The sequence below is a fragment of the Melanotaenia boesemani genome, chromosome 8 (assembly GCF_017639745.1).
Source record: "Melanotaenia boesemani isolate fMelBoe1 chromosome 8, fMelBoe1.pri, whole genome shotgun sequence".
Taxonomy (NCBI): domain Eukaryota; kingdom Metazoa; phylum Chordata; class Actinopteri; order Atheriniformes; family Melanotaeniidae; genus Melanotaenia; species Melanotaenia boesemani.
The window spans coordinates 34316604-34337368 of NC_055689.1; the positions used below are offsets into that span (position 1 = coordinate 34316604).

Sequence of the window (20765 nt, forward strand, 5' to 3'; positions counted from 1 at the left end):
TTTACAAGAAAATGGCCTCTCACCTGTATGCGTTCGAATGTGAACAGTCAAAGAACTACTTTCCTTGAAATCTTTCCCACATATTTTACAAGAAAATGGCCTCTCACCTGTGTGCGTTCGAATGTGAACAGTCAAAGCACCACTTTCCTTGAAACCTTTCCCACATATTTTACAAGAAAATGGCCTCTCACCTGTGTGCGTTCGAATGTGAACAGTCAAAGCACCACTTTCCTTGAAACCTTTCCCACATATTTTACAAGAAAATGGCCTCTCACCTGTATGCGTTCGAATGTGAACAGTCAAAGAACCACTTTCCTTGAAATCTTTCCCACATATTTTACAAGAAAATGGCCTCTCACCTGTGTGCGTTCGAATGTGAACAGTCAAAGCACCACTTTCCTTGAAACCTTTCCCACATATTTTACAAGAAAATGGCCTCTCACCTGTGTGTGTTCGATTGTGAACAGTCAAAGAACTACTTTCCTTGAAATCTTTCCCACATATTTTACAAGAAAATGGCCTCTCACCTGTATGCGTTCGAATGTGAACAGTCAAAGAACTACTTTCCTTGAAATCTTTCCCACATATTTTACAAGAAAATGGCCTCTCACCTGTATGCGTTCGAATGTGAACAGTCAAAGAACTACTTTCCTTGAAATCTTTCCCACATATTTTACAAGAAAATGGCCTCTCACCTGTGTGCGTTCGAATGTGGTAGGTCAAATTACAACTTCTAGTAAAACTTTTCCCACATGTTTTACAAGAAAATGGCCTCTCACCTGTATGCGTTCGAATGTGAACAGTCAAAGAACTACTTTCCTTGAAATCTTTCCCACATATTTTACAAGAAAATGGCTTCTCACCTGTGTGTGTTCGATTGTGAACAGTCAAAGAACCACTTTCCTTGAAACCTTTCCCACATATTTTACAAGAAAATGGCTTCTCACCTGTGTGCGTTCGGATGTGGTAGGTCAAATTACAACTTCTAGTAAAACTTTTCCCACATGTTTTACAAGAAAATGGCCTCTCACCTGTATGCGTTCGAATGTGAACAGTCAAAGAACCACTTTCCTTGAAATCTTTCCCACATATTTTACAAGAAAATGGCCTCTCACCTGTATGCGTTCGAATGTGAACAGTCAAAGAACTACTTTCCTTGAAATCTTCCCACATATTTTACAAGAAAATGGCCTCTCACCTGTGTGCGTTCGAATGTGGTAGGTCAAATTACAACTTCTAGTAAAACTTTTCCCACATGTTTTACAAGAAAATGGCCTCTCACCTGTATGCGTTCGAATGTGAACAGTCAAAGAACTACTTTCCTTGAAATCTTTCCCACATATTTTACAAGAAAATGGCTTCTCACCTGTGTGTGTTCGATTGTGAACAGTCAAAGAACCACTTTCCTTGAAACCTTTCCCACATATTTTACAAGAAAATGGTCTCTCACCTGTGTGCGTTCGGATGTGAACAGTCAAAGCACCACGTTCCCTGAAACCTTTCCCACATATTTTACAAGAAAATGGCTTCTCACCTGTGTGCGTTCGAACGTGGTAGGTCAATTTACAATTTGTAGTAAAACTTTTCCCACATGTTTTACAAGAATATGGTTTCTCACCTGTGTGGATTCTCATGTGAACATTAACACTTTATCTGTCTCTAAAACATTTTCCACACTCATTACAAGAAAAGGGTTTTTCACCAGTGCTGCCAGAGTCATGTTACCTCACTGGTGACTTCTCCTTTAAGGCTTTTCCACAAATCTTTTTATCTTTGTAATTTTTACCATAATTTCCTAAACTGGAAGAGTTCCCTTTGTTATTAGTGTGGCTTCTGTTTGTGCTGTCCATCTCCTGCTCTGTATTTATAGCAGACGCTGAGAAAACATCCCTGTTTGCTTCCTGAACATGACGCTCTGCCAGAAGAGAGTTGTTAAAGAAGAGCTGGTTACTGTTTGGTTCTGGTTCCATGTGATCACCGTCCTCATTATTAGGAGTCACTATAAAAGTTTCAGTCTCCTGCTTCAGAACAAGCTGATCTCCCTCCTGATTGGTGGATTGCTGCTCCTGTTCCACTTTCATCTGTGGAGGCTCTGGTTCATCCTGGTCCATACCACAGTTCCTCTCCTGGTTACAGAGCTGCTGGTTGGTGAGATCCTCTTCCTCCTCCTTACAGAGATGAAGGTGTGAGATGTCTAGAAGGACAAAGGGACACAATGAATACCATACAATGTGAAATCTGTCTTCCAATAGACAGAACAGTGGTAAAGGAGATTATAAAACTATACCTGCTACTAATAATGTCCCTAACTTTAACAAAAAATGGTTTGGTTGATTTAAAAAAGAAAAAAAAAAAATACAGAAAGCTGATGGAGTTTAAATGGGAGACGTCCACCAGGAGATACATACTCTTTGACATCCTGTAGGGGGGGATCTAAAGGACTTACATTTATCGAGTTATCTTTTATCAATAGTTTTGCCTGGCATTAGCATGTGGGTGACTTGATTTGGTTGAGGTCATCTGTTTTTGTCAATGGACGACACGGAGGCGTGAACCGTCCAACACAAAGCGAAAGACGGTTCACACCTCCGCAAAGTCCATTCATTTATAATAATGGACACCTCGAGGGGCATTATCCCGCTTATACTATGGTCACTTAGAAAAGAAATGAATATTAAATAAATTATTAATGCATTAATGTTGTTTTTCACTGTTAAAATCGTAAGTTTTTCACAAGAAGCGGCTGAGTGGACTATTTTGTTGTGACGTGTTGCCAAGGTAACTGGCTCTAACACAGAACCTGCAGCTCGGTCGGTCAGCTGTTGTATTAGACCTGATCCGTGGAAGGAAGAGAGATGATTGCTTAACGTTATGTTACATGACACAAAGACTCATTTCAGAGGGCGGGTGCAGCTCTTAAACTTTGTGTGTGTCCAGAGGATGATGCAACATTTTGTTTCAAACAGTCGAAGTCCACAGATCGTTCTCTTTTTATTATTGAAGTGTTTGTTTGTGCAGCAATGATAAAAGTCCCACAGCAGCATCACCCAAAGTAAACACCTGCTGATGAATTATATCACTGGGGAAGTTTTTTCTTTGCTTTATTACATTAGATGATCACTTTAGTTGTAATAATCAGTTTAATATTTCATCAAAAGGTCTAATTTGTGCCCCCCCTGGTCAGTGCCCCTGTCTGGCCCCCCATCAGAACTTTTCTAGACCCGCCCCTGCATAGCTGAAGTACAAACCCTGTCTACCACCTGCCAGCTACTGTGGTAGAGAAGGTCCCGCCAAAAAAAAAATAGACAACAACAATATCTTGAGGTAAATAAGTGCTGGTGTGAACCATGACCCGCTCGTTTCCTCCTTCTCAGCTGAACCATAAACAAACGCAACAAGAAAGAAAAGCCGATCAGCTGATCTGACAACTTGTATCATGATTTATGGAACAACATGAGAGGAGGAAGCAGCTGCTGCATAAACAAAGATGACCAGAGATCCACTAGAACAGACACGTTGGTGCAAAACGCAGGATAAGTCTAAAAATGAATATGGGGAAAGTGCGGACGTGGAACCCTCTCATCGGGAAAAGAGTTGGTGTTAAAACCCTCATTCTCCACGAGGACGACGTCCATGGGTTGCTCCATTTCTCTTGAGTTTATTATCAAATCCATCCACAGAGCCAGTCGGCTCATCTTTTCCATCTCGCCCTCCACGTCCCGCCGTCATAATGGAGAAATGACGAATGTATGGGGCTTGTTATGTTGCACACGCGTTAACTGCATTAAAACTATTGACAACTAATTACTATAAATTAGTCACCGCCGTTACCGTGTTATTTTTGACAGCCCTAATATTTAACCAAAGAAACATTTGCTTATTATATGGTGATATTGCACAACAGAGAGAGCTTGAAAAAACAGCTAAAACAAGAGCTCAGACTCGCCAAATGTAGGTACAAGGACAAGGTTGAGACCATGCAAGTGCAGACAGCTCCCTGCATGGGAGGGGGTGAAATCCATGATGGGGATGCAACCAAAGAAATGTTGAGTGTCCCTAAATGGAAGGTCTGATCTGGTGCTTTCTAATGAAACTGAACAGGTTTTTTTTTTAATATTTTAATGTCTGTGATTTTAGTAAAGGATTGTCTGTTTCTAGAATATTGTCTCTTCTCAGGGCAGTGTTGTTGTTGAAAGGAGCAACACTGTTAAACTTCCTCGTGGAGGTAAGGAGAGGAAAAGTCCCGGCCCTGATGGCATCAAGAGGTCATGTTCTTAAAAACTGTGCTGTCCAGCTGGCAGGTATATTAAGATGAATTTTTTCAACATCCCGTCAGCTTCACAAGGTCTCTTCACTCTGAAAGATTCCATCATTGTTCCAGTCCCTAAATCTGCATCTCCCAAACCTCCTACCGACTTTAGACCTGTAGCTCTAACTTCCCTGCTCATGGATTCTGGTCTTGGAGCCTGGCTGGTTGACTTTTAAACAGTGACCACAGCGTGTGAAAGTTAATGGTGTTCTGTTAGACCCCCTCACCTCTTCCACTGGACCCCCAGGGCTTGCGTCCTCTCACCTTTATTATTCATTTTCTATACAAACAAGTTTTTCGGCCAACACGTAGGTCTGAATATTGTTAAATTTGCGGACGACTCAGTTATCGTGTCCCTTGGTGAGCAGTGATGACCCTGATCACAGACCTGTAAGGAACTCACCGACTGGTGTAGGTCTGCCTTCTGAAATATTAACATAACAAAAGAAATGTGCATTGACTTTCAGAAGAACCCAGCGAGCATCTCTCCGGTCAGGACTGAGACACCAAGCAGTAGAGCTGCTTAATACTTATAAATATGGGCACCCACCTGGATGACAGGCTGACCTTTGACCTTCACATTGATGCTGTGTGCAGGAAGGCTCACCAGCACATGTATTTTTATCAGAAGCTTTCACAGTTGTAATGTTGACAGGACTTTAATGCAAATGTTTTTCTCTTGTTTTACCGAATCCCTTTTAACTTTATCTTTTATCTGTTGGTACGGGCTCTCTTTCCATCAGAAACAAGATCAGATTGCAGGGATTGTAAGACTGGGTGGGGAAAATTGCAGGGATCTTCCTGAATGACCTCTCAGCCCTGTATCATACTGGAGTCCTAAGCAAGGCCCGATCCTTACGGACTAAAAGCCCACACCTTGTCTCATCAGGGCAGTTACATGCCACAAATGTTCGCTCTTGCTAACAAAAGTATTCCAAAGGCATTTATTTTTAATAAAAGATTATCCATAATTTCCACCTATCCTGCTAAAAATAAACATTTACACTGGTCTCTTTGTATTGTTAGTTCATTAAGACCACTGAAGTTTACGTACCTATTCTGTGTAACCTTATTTGAGGTTTTCATGATGATATTCAACAATCTGGCTGATGATCGGGTTCCTCCTCGTACTGGATGCTGGTGTTTTGAAACTCTGTGAACAGTTCTTCAGACTCAGACTTGCACTGAACCACCATGTCAGTCTCATCCTTCAGAACAAGCTGCTCTCCCGCCTGACTGATGTGGACTTCCTCCTGGTCCTCTTTGATCTGTGGAGGTTCTGGTTCCTCCTGGTCCTCTTTGATCTGTGGAGGTTCTGGCTCCTCCTGGTCCAGACTGGAGCTCATGTCCTGTTTAAAGAGCTGCTGGTCAGCAAGAACTTTCTCCTCTTCACAGTCATGTTGCTGCTGGACGTCTGCAGAGACAAATAACAACAGAACAAGGTTATTAATGTAGTTACGAAAAACAAAGTTCAGGAATGTGAAGGAGTGAAGGAGTGGGTGGAGGCGTGAGTATGTATGGAGGTGCTTGTGTGTATATGCAGGTATGTATGTGAGTGTGTGTGTAGTGGTGTATGTGTATGGAGGGGTATGAGAGTGTGTGTGTATGTGGGCACCGGTGTGTGTGTTTATAGGTATGTGCGTGACGTGTGTGTGGAGGTATGTGCACGTATTGAGGTGTTGGTATATAGAGGTGTGTGAGAGTGTGTGTGAGTGGCTTGGGGAGAAAAAAAAAAAAAAAAAAAAAAAAAAAAAAAGGAGTGTGTGTGCGTTTGCAGGGGGTTAGGACGTGTCCTCTGGGGGCGCCCTGGCTGGGTGTTGGGGGCGGGGGCCTGGGGTTCCTTCCTTCGCCTCGCCCCGCTCCCACTCAGAAGAGGAAAGTGGCCCCCTTGGGCTGGTGGCTGGCCCCTGGGGGGGGTTCGTGGCGTGCCTGGGTTGGGGTGCCTGCTCTGGGCCTGTGACGCCCTTCGGGGCTGGCGGGGGACAGGGGCGCCCTAAGCCACTGGCGGGTCGTCTTCCAGGGGGGAGGCTTACCCCCCTCTGGACCTACATCTCCTGACCCCCTCCCCTCCCAACTCTTCACTACATACACAGGTAGGGCCGTGGGGGTGTGCTTGTTGCGCTGGGCGGGGCAGGGGGGTCATCATAGTGGCCCCGTGCTTCGCCGAGCGGCAGCATGCCTCCCAGCTTTTAATTTCCACTTAGTCACTGAGCACAAATAACATTTGCAACCTACAAACACGTTTTGGGGGGTGGAACATGCGAGGTCAGGTGGGTGGGACTGCTCAGGGGGCCCCACCCCCTCCTCAATGCAGTTACTGCCCCCCAATTTTAACCCTCTTTTTAATCGCAAACAGCACATAATATATTCCCTCACTAGTGGGGGAGGGAGGGGCGATGGGGTCTTCAAGCGCCCCTGTCTCCATGGATGGCCCGGGGGCGGGGCGGGCCGGGTGGCCTGTCGCGTTGGCCTGGGGCGTGGGCGGGCTGTCCCGGGGGGTTTGGCTGCTGGCCCTCGGGGGGAAGGTGCTGTTTTGGGGGTGGGGAGTGGGGGACTGGGGCGGGGTGGGGGGGGTGGGGGCCTGGCTTGTGTCTCCTCGCCTCCTGGCTGGGGCTGTCCCCCCGCGGCGTGGGGTGGCGGGAGGATGGTGGTTGGGGGATGGTGTTTGTGTGTGTGTGTGTGTATGTGGGGGGGGGGGGGGGGTGTGTGGGTGGAGAGTGGTGTGTGTGTGGGGGGATGGGTTGGTGGAGGGATGGTGTGTGTGTGTGGGAGGGGGGGTGTGTGGAGGTGGATGTGTGGTGTGTGGGAGGGGGGGTGGTGTGGGTGGTGGGAGGATGAATGGTGGAGGGATGATGTATGTGGGGGAGGATGGGGTAGTGTGGGAGAATGTATGGTGCAGGGATGGGGAGTGTGTGGGAGGATGGATGGTGGAAGAATGGTGTGTGTGCAGGAGGAATGGATGGTGTATGGGAGGGAGGATGGTTGTGTGTGTGGGGGAGTGGTGTATGTTTGGGAGAGTGGGTGATGGAGGGGTGGTGTGTGTGTGTGTGGGAGGATGGGGTACGTGAAGGTGGATGTTTGGTGGTAGGAGAGGGAGGACGGTGTATGTGTAGGAGAATGATGTATGTGTGGGAGGATGGGTAGTGGAAGGATGGTGTGTGTGTGTGTGTGTGGGAGGTGTGAAGGTGGAGGATGGTGTATGTGTGGGAGGATGAGTGGTGGAGGGATGATGTGTGTGTGGGAGGATGGGGTAGGTGTGGGAGAGTGTATGGTGGAAGGATGGTGAGTGTGTGGGAGGATGGATGGTGGAAGGATGGTGTGTGTGTGGAAGGATGGATGGTGGAAGGATGGTGTGTGTGTGTGGGAGGACAGAGTATGTAAGGGTTGGATGGTGTATGTGTGGGAGGATGAATGGAGGAGTGGAAGGAGAGTGTGTGTGTTTGTGTGTGTGGTCTGGGGGGGGGGGCAGGAGACTGGTTCTCGGGGTGTGCGGCTGGGCGCTGGGGTGTGGGGCTGGCCTCTGGCGGTGGCCGTCTGGGCGGGCAGGGTCCCCCCGGGTGGCGTGCTGGCCCTTGGCCTGTGGGGGTGGGGGGTGTCCCTGCGCTCCTGGGCCCGGGCCCTCTGCCCCCGTCTGTCCCGGGCGGCCGGTGCCCCGGGGTGGGTCGGGTACTGCTGGCCTCGGCCTGCCGGGGGCCGGTGCCCTGTGTCCGCGGGGCGGCTCCTGCTGGGGTCTCCCTGCTGCTGCCTTCCTGGTGCGGGCGATGTGGTCGTCTCTGTGGACCGGTCGGGATCTGTAGCCTACGGGGGGGCTGGTGGCCTGGGTCTCGGGACCGCTGGCCTGACTCTGGCCTCTGTTCAAGTGAAGTGGCATCTGCATGATCACTCTGCATGGTCACTCCTTCCTGAACGTCTCCACACAGTCTTTGCGTCGCCGTGTGGCCGAGTTCTCCAGCATATCCACACAGGTTTCTCTGCGCGTGTTCTTGAATACAGCAGTTTCACTTATATCTATTATCATATTTTTTTTTCTTTTTTTTTTTATTATTTCTGTTCTTATTATTATTATTATTACTCTTACTCTTATTATTATTACTACTACTATTATTATTATTACTATTATTGTGATTATTATTATTGTTACTATTATCAACTAGTTGTGTAATGACCTACTGGCTAGGATGATCTTAGCTATATATGTTGTAAGTAGTATGGATTACATGGTTTTCTGTATGATGTTTCAAGTCCCCACCCGCACTCCCCACACCCTTTCTGTCCCTCTCTCTCCCCTCCCTCTTCTCTCTACTTTCTTTTCTATCTCTCTCTCTCTCTGTCCCCTCCGGTCGAGTCCAGCATTAAGAGTCTGATTTAATAAAGTTTTTCATGTCATCAAGAGGGACTTTATACATGTAGTATAAATCCCTGCTTGATAGAGTAAAATTGCCCAGCACCAGACAGCAGCCAGACAATCATTCTGTTTGCAACGATGCTGGACAAGACAGGTTTAAAAAAAAAAAAAAAAAAAAAAAAAAAAGAAAAACAAAGTTCACATGTTCAAGCAGAATTCAAAGAGTGGATTTGGTCTCAAGTTCTTGTTTCATTCAGAAGATATCAGGCTCTCCAAGTCCACCTTAGTGACTGACATTAAAACACAGTAGAAGAAGGAGTCTGATGACGTAGGTGGTTGAGATGGCAGCTTGAACAGGTAGCTCCATCACAGAGGCAGCAAACTTTGAAACTAGAGCTTTATCCTATGGGCCTTAAGTGACATTAAAATATCACTCTATGATACTGGAGATCTGAAGACCCTGTACAGAGGTTCACAACGGCAAGCCACCAGCAAAAACTCACATTACAGTACCACGCCACGAAGGCGCTAGCAAGGAAGCCTCAGCGAATGCTGGCAACATGCGACAGCTGGACAGCCCGCCCTCGCTATCACCATCAAAATTAAACAAAACTCAAACCACCACAACTAACCAGAAGAAGCTGAAATGAAGCACCACGACAGATACAAACATCTGGACAGTAAACAAGGTAGAGTCATTAACCCTTTAGGACAGATACAAACATCTGGACAGTAAACAAGGTAGAGTCATTAACCCTTTAGGACAGATACAAACATCTGGACAGTAAACATGGTAGAGTCATTAACCCTTTAGGACAGATACAAACATCTGGACAGTAAACAAGGTAGAGTCATTAACCCTTTAGGAGCCAGAGTTTTTAAAGTTTTAAGGGAAACTGTGAGTGAAAAATTTTTTGAAAGAGAACCAAATTTTTTGATGACAGTAAAATTACTCATCTAAGTTCATTCTGTGGCATGACAGACTGGCAGCCTTGGGGACCCTGTTCAGCTGCCACAGACTCAGTTTTGGAAATATCTACAGCTTCGATATCTACTGCTCCAGACTTTTCAATCTCCCTCTACACCCCCTTTAACTATAAGCTATCTCACTTACATTGAGGAGGTCTTTGGTGGAGGCTGGGACGTCTCTAAATATTATAAATGCTCTAAAAGGGATTCCCGACCCAACCCTAAGATCAGCCTGGGAAGCTGATCTTAATACAGCTTTTACGGATCACGAATAGAACCTGAGTTTAGAGAATATTAAAAAAATTCATATTAAAAGTGTTGAAGACACCAGACTGAGATAGGCACAATGACCCATATGACTCGCAGCTGCCCTAAAATCCAAGATTTCTGGGCCGAGATTCATGAATATGTCAAATCGGTCACACAAGATATTCCCTTTCTGCCAAGATTGTGTATTCTTGGGGATCAATCACCCCTCAAACATCTTCCACCCAGTACAGCAGAATGGGTGCAAACTGGGTGAATTATTGTCGGTTATTTCTACTGATTTTAACCATTTCATCTTAACTGGTGATTTTAACATTCACATAGATAACATGACGGATGGTAATGTCAAGGAATTTTCTTCCATATTGGATGTTTGGTTTGTGTCAACATGTAAAAGAACCGGCCCACATTCGAGGTCACATTCTGGACCTGCTTATTTCAAAGGGTGTTGATATTTCTCCGGTTGTGGTCACTGACTTGGCCTTTTCTGACCATCTTTGTATTTTGTTTGATTTACTGATCACTCAGAATGTCCAATCATCCTGCTCCTCGGTTAGGAAGAGGAACATTAATGAAAGAACAAGTGCTAAGTTTGTGGAGGCCATAGCTATGTTACCAACAACCAGTGCAGAGTCAGTTGAGAGTCTGAAAATCTTGAATGTAATGGAAGCTGTTGCACCGATAAGAATCAAGAGCAACTTGAGCGAACAGAAAACACCATGGCGAAACACCACTGTGGTTACCAGCCTAAAAAGAGAATGCAGAAAAACTGAGCGGAAATGGCGGAAAAATAAACTTCAAATTCACTATGAGCTGTACAAACAAAGCCTGTGTAACTATAACAATGAGCTGTGAAGGCCAGAGAGCTGCATTTATCTGAAATGATTAACAGGAATGTCAACAATTCTCGCACTCTGTTTGCTATGATTGAAAAACTTACAAATCCTCCTAAACAGATAAGCCCTGAGCTCCTTTCCACTGAGAAATGCAACCAACTTGCAAACTTTTTAGCCAAAAATTTAAAACAATCAGACAAAATATTAATTCCCCACAGTCAAACAAGAAAATTAGTCTGTGTCTAAAACCCGAAAATAATTCTGATGTCATGTCTCAATTTAAAATGGTTGATTTAAAAGTCCTACAAGAAATCGTTTGACATTTGAAATCAACAACATGCACTCTGGACATGATCCCATCCGACTTTTTAAAAACAGTTTTTACCTCAGTAGAAAGTGATCTCCTACTGATAGTTAACAGCTCACTGGCATCAGGCATTTTTCCCAAGTCACTAAAGATAGCTGCTATTAAGCCTCCTAAAGAAAAGGACTCTAGACGCCTCTATAATGAACAACTATAGACCGTCTCTAACCTCTCTTTTATTTCCAAGATTATTGAAAAAGTTGTATTTCACCAGCTTAATGACTTTTTAAATGAAAGTGGAAATCTTGATAAATTTCAGGCTTCCGACCTCATCACAGCCCTGAACCAGCTCTGGTCAAAGTGTTAAACGACATTAGGTCGAATACTGATTCTGGTCAAGTATCAGTCCTGGTTCTGGTCTAGTATCAGTCCTGGTTCTGTTGGATCTCAGTGCTGCGTTTGATACTGTAGAACACAGAATCCTGTTGCACAGGCTGGAAAACTGGGTTGGACTTTCTGGTGCGGTTCTTAACTGGTTCAGGACCTATTTAGAAGGCCGGAGTTATTTTGTTACGATCGGCAGCTATGAATCCGAGCGAGTGGCCATGACTTGTGGAGTCCCCCAGGGGTCAGTCCTTGGACCTCTTCTGTTCAACTTGTATATGCTCCCTTTGGGTCAAATATTACAGAACTATAGCAGAACTATAGCATTAATTATCAAAGTTATGCTGATGATACACAACTTTATGTTTCTCTGTCACCAGATGACTGCAGCCCAATAGACTTTATGTGTCAGTGTCTGGAGCAACCTGGATGAGGGAGAATTTGTTCTGTTTGGTAGCAAAGAGAAGAGGGTCAGCATTGGTAAACACCTGGGGTCTCATTTATAAAACTGTGCGTAGGATTCTTACTAAAAGTGTGCTTACGCCCAAAACCGGAAGTTGGCGTACGCCATAAAATATTCTGATTTATAAAACCGTGCGTACGCACAGGTGCAAGCAATTTCCCCTTTATAAATCACACTCGTCCTTGAAGTTTGCGCAGGTGAATTTGGCTCATGTTCCGCCCACTACACGCCCACTTTCCACCATAAATGGTCAATGCAAAGTAGCTCAGCGTGTATTAAAATGAGCCAGCTGATCCATGTTGTGATCCATGAACAACGGCAACCGCAGGGAAGCGAACCAAAAAACGCAACTTCACAGAGCCAGAAATCGATGTATTAGTGAGTGAGGTGGAGAGTCGAAAAATTATTTTGTTTGGTAGCCACAGTAGTGGCGTGACAAATAAGAGTAAGTGTCGTGAGTGGCAACACATAGTTACCTCAGTTAACTCTGTGAGCGGGACAGAGCGGACCATGGCGGAGATCAAAAAGAAACCATCAATGAACTGAAGGAAATCAGAACAACACTGCATAATTTGTGTGACATTATGTTCGACATTCCAAACACATTAAAAGAGCTTGTGAAAAAGTGAACCTTATTGTCTGCTTAATCGCTGCATGACCTCCTCACGGAGCCGTGCCCCGTGTTGGAACTCCCTGTGTCTGGGAGGGGGCTGTGGGTGAGGGTCGGCATTCCGAGGAGGGGGGAGGCCAGGAGGTAGTTGGATGCCGTGCCTCAGTGCCAGGTTGTGCAGCACACCACACGCCCTCACGATCCTGCGCACCTTTTGGGGATGGTACAATACTCTACCCCCTGACGCATCCAGACACCGCCACCGGCATTTTAAAAGGCCGATGGCGCGCTCTACAGTTGAGCGCGCACGGGAGTGAGCGGTATTGAACAGGGTCTCCTCTGCGCTCTGGGGGTTTGGGAAGGGGGTCAGGAGCCAGCGCCGGAGGGGGTAGCCACTGTCCCCTGCATTTCAATGAAACAGTGCATCAGTGGTCTGCATCTGGCTAAGCTGGTTGTCAATATAAAGTTATTGTCTTACCAAGAAGCCAGCCATCACGTACAGCGCCTGCCTGCAGTCTCTTCTCTACACTGCTTTGCGCTAGGATGTAAGAGTCATGTGTAGAGCCAGGCCATCGTGCAACTACATTTGTCAACATCATGTTGGATTGACATATGACTTGAACATTGATAGTATGCACATGCTTCCTATTGACATACATGAATTCATCGACATATGGGGCCCTTATAGCAATATGAGTGCAGTCAATTGCGCCGATTACATTAGGAAAACCGGACATTGCTGCAAATTGCCTTTTAATGTCGGCCTGTTCTCCTGCAATATAGAGAAATTGGATGTGGAAGAGTGTAGCAGGACGCATAGACAGCGGAGACGGGTTATGAACTCTTGCCGGGTTGAAGTCATGCACGCTGACCAGTGAGCCGAAATCACATCTGCGGTCATACAGCCAGAGCGCAAAATTAATTGGAGACATGGTGACAGGACCCCACGCTGCCACAAGAGGACTCTGGATGCAGTTTCAGGCCCCATTTTGTGCGTACGCAACGGTTATAAATGAGACCCCTGGAGACTCGGGCTCTTAAAATCACCAACCAAGTTCGTAACCTGGGAGTGTTGATAGACTCAGATCTGACTTTCAGCAGCCACATCAAAGCTTCACTAAGAAGCTTTTTACCATCAACAGAATTAAAAGTTTAGTCTCCCAGAAAGACCAAGAGAAACTCATCCATTCATTCATCTCCAGTAGGCTGGATTACTGTAATGGTCCTTTTAACAGGACTTCCTAAAAAGAGTTTTAAACACCTGCAGCTCATCCAAAACGCTGCTGCTAGAGTTTTAACCAGGACTAAGAGATCTGAACACATCACACCAGTTTTGAAATCTTTACACTGGTTTCCAGTCAGTCACAGAATAGATTTTAAAACCCTTCTGCTTGTTTACAAATCCCAGAACGGTTTAGGCCCAGAATACATCTGTGATATGTTCAGAGAATATAAACCTAGCAGAGCTCTTAGATCCAAAGACTCTGGTCAACTAGTCCAGACCAGAGTCCAGACTAAACATGGAGAAGCAGCATTTAGCTGTTATGCTGCAAACAAGTGGAACAAACTGCCAGTGGAGATTAAACTTTCACCAAATGTAGACATTTTTAAATCCAGGTTAAAAACATTTCTTTTCTCATGTGCCTATGCATGAAATCTGCACGGTAACTTTTTAAACTTATCTTGCTTTTAATCATTTTAATGTAATTTATTATTTTATTGTGATTATGTGTTGATGCCTTTTACTATTTCTAAATATCTGTAATGCCTTTGTTTTATGTAAAGCACTTTGAATTGTCCTGTACATGAAATGTGCTATACAAATAAACTCATTGTTTCCCAGTGGAAAGCCCCCCCACCCCGTCCACTACTCATTGGTATTATCAGCTAAGGAGACTGGTCGCACTGGAGCGCCTCTCATACAGGCTGCTAAACAGAATGAAGTGTGTCTACCTGAAGACGGCTGTGCTGCAGGTTAAATTAACTGTTAAACAAGAGTCAGATCTCAGATGAATGGAGTCAACATGTCAGAAAAAAAGCGTGCACAAAAACTTTAACAGGACGTTAAATTAAAGTTGCTCCTCCCTCTTCCTTATATGTAAATATTGATGGCTCTCCTTTGGACAGAAAACAACAAAAGGCTCGTTTTGTTCTCCCTCATATGTAATTACAAACATGATCAATGAAGTTATATTTAATATTGTAAAGAGAATTTATCCAGTTAAAGCAAATATGTTTAAATTTGCTCCAAATATGATAAATAGATCCTGTTTCTGTCAGTGTTTCCGCTACCATTCTTATGTATTTTATGTATAAGTAATCACTGCTATTAGTCCCACCTTATAAATCATTCAACCGATATGATTGGTTTTGCACCGTGTTTCTTGTAACGTGATTGGCTGAACCCACTGTCACTCACTCTGTTGCCAGAACTAGCGTTAGCTAATGCCTGAAAGCTGTGCTAACGGTTATGTTGTAATTTCAGTCAGAGGTTTTGTAAATGGATCTGCACTTGCATACTTCCAGATCTCTCAGGTTCACTGTAAGTGACTGTTGTTTTAGGGGTTTCTTACGACCCCGCATAATTATCTACTGGAATAATGGATTATTGGTTTCATAATACTATTATATTGGTCGATCAGTTATTTAACACAGATGGCCTGTTGTTCTCCTATGAAGGTTTTCTTTTAGAATATAACATTAATGTTTCTCCAGGAGATTATGCCTTAGAGTGTGGAAGAAATTTTACTTATTATGCTCTATATATAATATTATAATCACACCTATAATTACTTCCTTTACTATATTCATTTATTATTGTTAATCCATTCACTATTACGTTTTCATATCGTGTGTTTTCATTTTACAGAATACTGAAGTTACAGTTTTCATTGTGTGTGTGTGTGTGAGGTCAGACTGACCACTTTCTTCCAGAGCTCTGATATGGCAGAGTTGAGACTGGTTTTCGACCTGCTAGATAGAAGTAGTTGTTTGAGATATCAGCTTGTTGTGGTATGTGGGCTTTGTCTGAAAACTGGAAGAAAGTGGCACCACTCAGTCTTTTATTCCTCATTTATTATTTTGCTGTTTGACCTTCAGCTGGGGACCAGTTTTTCTCTGATGAATCCCCAGAGTCTCTTCCAACTTCACGCGAGTCGGGATGACCACTCTAATTACTTGCAAGTAATTCTTTATTCAATACTTCTCCTGTAAAATAAACTTTTTATACTTTTACTCATTCCAGACTCTTGGTAATTTTTCTACAACACATACTCACCTGTGTGCGTTCGAATGTGAACAGTCAAAGAACCACTTTCCTTGAAACCTTTCCCACATATTTTACAAGAAAATGGCTTCTCACCTGTGTGCGTTCGAATGTGGTAGGTCAAAGTCCAATTTGTAGTAAAACTTTTCCCACATGTTTTACAAGAAAATGGTTTCTCACCTGTGTGCGTTCGAATGTGGTAGGTCAAATTCCAATTTGTAGTAAAACTTTTCCCACATATCTTACAAGAAAATGGCCTCTCACCTGTGTGCGTTCGAATGTGAACAGTCAAAGCACCACTTTCCTTGAAATCTTTCCCACATATTTTACAAGAAAATGGCCTCTCACCTGTGTGCGTTCGAATGTGAACAGTCAAAGGACCACGTTGCCTGAAACCTTTCCCACATATTTTACAAGAAAATGGTCTCTCACCTGTGTGCGTTCGAATGTGAACAGTCAAAGGACCACGTTCCCTGAAACCTTTCCCACATATTTTACAAGAAAATGGCTTCTCACCTGTGTGCGTTCGAATGTGGTAGGTCAATTTACAATTTGTAGTAAAACTTTTCCCACATGTTTTACAAGAATATGGTTTCTCACCTGTGTGGATTCTCATGTGAACATTAACACCTTTTCTGTCTCTAAAACATTTTCCACACTCATTACAAGAAAAGGGTTTTTCACCAGTGCTGCCAGAGTCATGTTTCCTCACTGGTGACTTTTTCTTTAAGGCTTTTCCACAAATCTTTTTATCTTTGTAATTTTTACCATAATTTCCTAAACTGGAAGAGTTCCCTTTGTTGTTAGTGTGGCTTCTGTTTGAGCTGTCCATCTCCTGCTCTGTATTTATAGCAGACGCTGAGAAAACATCCCTGTTTGCTTCCTGAACATGACGCTCTGCCAGAAGAGAGTTGTTAAAGAAGAGCTGGTTACTGTTTGGTTCTGGTTCCATGTGATCACCGTCCTCATTATTAGGAGTCACTATAAAAGTTTCAGTCTCCTGCTTCAGAACAAGCTGATCTCCCTCCTGATTGGTGGATTGCTGCTCCTGTTCCACTTTCATCTGTGGAGGCTCTGGTTCATCCTGGTCCATACCACAGTTCCTCTCCTGGTTACAGAGCTGCTGGTTGGTGAGATCCTCTTCCTCCTCCTTACAGAGATGAAGGTGTGGGACGTCTAGAAGGACAAAGGGACAAAATGAATACCATACAATGTGAAATCTGTCTTCCAATAGACAGAACAATGGTAAAGGAGATTAAAAAACTATACCTGCTACTAATAATGTCCCTAACTTCAACAAAAAATGGTTTGGTTGATTTAAAAAAGAAAAAAAAAATACAGAAAGCTGAAGGAGTTTAAATGGGAGACGTCCACCAGGAGATACATACTCTTTGACATCCTGTAGGGGGGGATCTAAAGGACTTACATTTATCGAGTTATCTTTTATCAATAGTTTTGCCTGGCATTAGCATGTGGGTGACTTGATTTGGTTAAGGTCATCTGTTTTTATCAATGGACAACGCGGAGGTGTGAACCATCCAATGCAAAGCGGAGGACGGTTCACGCCTCCGCAAAGTCCATTCATTTATAATAATGGACACCTCGAGGGGCATTATCCCGCTTATACTATGGTCACTTAGAAAAGAAATGAATATTAAATAAATTATTAATGCATTAATGTTGTTTTTCACTGTTAAAATCGTAAGTTTTTCACAAGAAGCGGCTGAGTGGACTATTTCGTTGTGACTTGTTGCCAAGGTAACTGGCTCTAACACAGAACCTGCAGCTCGGTCGGTCAGCTGTTGTATTAGACCTGATCCGTGGAAGGAAGGGAGATGATTGCTTAACGTTATGTTACATGACACAAAGACTCATTTCAGAGGGCGGGTGCAGCTCTTAAACTTTGTGTGTGTCCAGAGGATGATGCAACATTTTGTTTCAAACAGTCGAAGTCCACAGATCGTTCTCTTTTTATTATTGAAGTGTTTGTTTGTGCAGCAATGATAAAAGTCCCACAGCAGCATCACCCAAAGTAAACACCTGCTGATGAATTATATCACTGGGAAGTTTTTCTTTGCTTTATTACATTAGATGATCACTTTAGTTGTAATAATCAGTTTAATATTTCATCAAAAGGTCTAATTTGTGCCCCCCTTGGCCAGTGCCCCTGTCTGGCCCCCCATCAGAACTTTTCTAGACCCGCCCCTGCATAGCTGAAGTACAAACCCTGTCTACCACCTGCCAGCTACTGTGGTAGAGAAGGTCCCGCCCAAAAAAATAGACAACAACAATATCTTGAGGTAAATAAGTGCTGGTGTGAACCATGACCCGCTCGTTTCCTCCTTCTCAGCTGAACCATAAACAAACGTAACAAGAAGAAGAAAAGCCGATCAGCTGATCTGACAACTTGTATCATGATTTATGGAACAACATGAGAGGAGGAGGAAACAGCTGCTGCATAAACAAAGATGACCAGAGATCCACTAGAACAGACACGTTGGTGCAAAACGCAGGATAAGTCTAAAAATGAATATGGGGAAAGTGCGGACGTGGAACCCTCTCATCGGGAAAAGAGTTGGTGTTAAAACCCTCATTTTCCACAAGGACGACATCCATGGGTTGCTCCATTTCTCCTGAGTTTATTATCAAATCCATCCACAGAGCCAGTCGGCTCATCTTTACCATCTCGCCCTCCACGTCCCACCGTCATAATGGAGAAATGACGAATGTATGGGGCTTGTTATGTTGCACACGCGTTAACTGCATTAAAACTATTGACAATTAATTACTATAAATTAGTCACCGCCGTTACCGTGTTATTTTTGACAGACCTAATATTTAACCAAAGAAACATTGCCTATTATATGGTGATATGGCACAACAGAGAGAGCTTGAAAAAACAGCTAAAACAAGAAGCTCAGACTCGCCAAATGTAGGTACAAGGACAAGGTGAGACATGCCAAGTGCAGACAGCTCCCTGCATGGGAGGGATGTGAAATCCATGATGGGGATGCAACCAAGAAAGAAATGTTGAGTCTCCCTAAATGGAAAGGTCTGATCTGGTGCTTTCTAATGAACTGAACAGTTTTTTTTTTTTTAATATTTTAATGTCTGTGATTTTAGTAAAGGATTGTCTGTTTCTAGAAATATTGTCTCTTCTCAGGGCAGTGTTGTTGTTGAAAGGAGCAAACACTGTTAAACTTCCTCGTGGAGGTAAGGAGAGGAAAAGTCCCGGCCCTGATTGCATCAGAGGTCATGTTCTTAAAAACTGTGCTGTCCAGATGCGCAGGTATATTAAGATGATTTTTTCAACATCCCTCCAGCTTCACAAGGTCTCTTCACTCTGGAAAGATTCCATCATTGTTCCAGTCCCTAAATCTGCATCTCCCAAACCTCCTACCGACTTTAGACCTGTAGCTCTAACTTCCCTGCTCATGGATTCTGGTCTTGGAGCCTGGCTGGTTGACTTTTTAACAGTGACCACAGCGTGTGAAAGTTAATGGTGTTCTGTTAGACCCCCTCACCTCTTCCACTGGACCTCCCCAGGGCTGCGTCCTCTCACCTTTATTATTCATTTTCTATACAAACAAGTTTTTCGGCCAACACGTAGGTCTGAATATTGTTAAATTTGTGGACGACTCAGTTATTGCGTCCTTGGTGAGCAGTGATGACCCTGATCACAGACCTGTAAGGAACTCACCGACTGGTGCAGGTCATCCTTCTTAAATATTAACATAAACAAAAGAAATGTGCATTGACTTTCAGAAGAATCCAGCGAGCATCTCTCCGGTCAGGACTGAGAACCAAGCAGTAGAGCTGCTTAATACTTATAAATATGGGCACCCACCTGGATGACAGGCTGACCTTTGACCTTCACATTGATGCTGTGTGCAGGAAGGCTCACCAGCACATGTATTTTTATCAGAAGCTTCACAGTTGTAATGTTGACAGGACTTTAATGCAAATGTTTTTCTCTTGTTTTACCGAATCCCTTTTAACTTTATCTTTTATCTGTTGGTACGGCTCTCTTTCCATCAGAAACAAGAACAGATTGCAGGGATTGTAAGACTGGGTGGGAAAATTGCAGGGATCTTCCTGAATGACCTCTCAGCCCTGTATCATACTGGAGTCCTAAGCAAGGCCCGATCCTTACGGGACTAAAAGCCACACCTTGTCTCATCAGGGCAGTTACATGCCACAAATGTTCGCTCTTGCTAACAAAAGTATTCCAAAGTCATTTATTTTTAATAAAAGATTATCCATAATTTCCACCTATCCTGCTAAAAATAAACATTTACACTGGTCTCTTTGTATTGTTAGTTCATTAAGACCACTGAAGGTTTACGTACCTATTCTGTGTAACCTTATTTGAGGTTTCATGATGATATTCAACAATCTGGGCTGATGATCGGTTTCCTCCTCGTACTGGATGCTGGTGTTTTGAAACTTCTGTGAAACAGTTCTTCAGACTCATGACTTTGCACTGACCACCATGTCAGTCTCATCCTTCAGAACAAGCTGCTCTCCCTCCTGACTGATGTGGACTTCCTCCTGGTCCTCTTTGATCTGTGGAGGTTCTGGTTCCTCCTGGTCCAGACTGGAGCTCATGTCCTCTTTAAAGAGCTGCTGGTCAGCAAGAACTTTCTCCTCTTCACAGTCATGTTGCTGCTATGGACGTCTGCAGGGGACAAATAACAACAGAACAAGGTTATTAATGTACTCACGAAAAACAAAGTTCCATATTCAAGCAGAATTCAAAGAGTGGATTTGGTCTCAAGTTCTTGTTTCATTCAGAAGATATCAGGCTCTCCGAGGAGTCCACCTTAGTGACTCTGACATTAAAACACAGTAGAAGAAGGAGTCTGATGACGTAGGTGGTTGATGATGGCAGCTATGAACAGGTAGCTCCATCACAGAGGCAGCAAACTTTGAAACTAGAGCTTTATATCCTATGGCCTTAAGTGACATTAAAATATCACTCTATGATACTGGAGATCTGAAGACCCTGTACAG

The 20765-nt window shown here is 43.9% G+C and overlaps 5 protein-coding genes across 11 annotated transcripts in view; 1 reads left to right on the top strand and 4 right to left on the bottom strand.

Moving 5' to 3' along the window:
* Nucleotides 1–20194, bottom strand: part of LOC121645116 (gastrula zinc finger protein XlCGF57.1-like) — a 30976-nt gene extending 10782 nt beyond the window's left edge. Inside the window, exons 1-2 of one of the 2 annotated variants that reach the window (XM_041993508.1) lie at nt 20102–20194; nt 15781–16928 (exon numbers count right to left, since the gene is read on the bottom strand). In XM_041993508.1, the coding sequence (XP_041849442.1) occupies nt 15781–16928; nt 20102–20132 (1179 nt within the window). In that variant the 5' untranslated portion in view covers nt 20133–20194. Of the gene's footprint in view, nt 1–15599; nt 16929–20101 lie in introns of those variants that run through there. The other variant, XM_041993509.1, reaches the window with a different exon arrangement.
* Nucleotides 1–20765, bottom strand: part of LOC121645114 (zinc finger protein OZF-like) — a 352747-nt gene that overhangs the window by 285700 nt on the left and 46282 nt on the right. The window lies entirely within an intron of this gene.
* The window catches only part of LOC121645098 (zinc finger protein 420-like), a 1096702-nt gene that overhangs the window by 190260 nt on the left and 885677 nt on the right, over nt 1–20765 (top strand). The window lies entirely within an intron of this gene.
* Nucleotides 1–20765, bottom strand: part of LOC121645092 (zinc finger protein OZF-like) — a 121808-nt gene that overhangs the window by 75379 nt on the left and 25664 nt on the right. For all 6 annotated transcript variants that reach the window (XM_041993436.1, XM_041993431.1, XM_041993433.1 and 3 more), the window contains 2 exons: nt 20298–20339; nt 5563–5628 (listed from right to left, as the gene is read on the bottom strand). In XM_041993436.1, coding sequence (XP_041849370.1) covers nt 5563–5628; nt 20298–20339 — 108 coding nt within the window. The remainder of the gene's footprint in view (nt 1–5562; nt 5629–20297; nt 20340–20765) is intronic.
* Nucleotides 1–20765, bottom strand: part of LOC121644284 (zinc finger protein 260-like) — a 75895-nt gene that overhangs the window by 33815 nt on the left and 21315 nt on the right. The gene's annotated exons all lie outside the window — the stretch shown is intronic.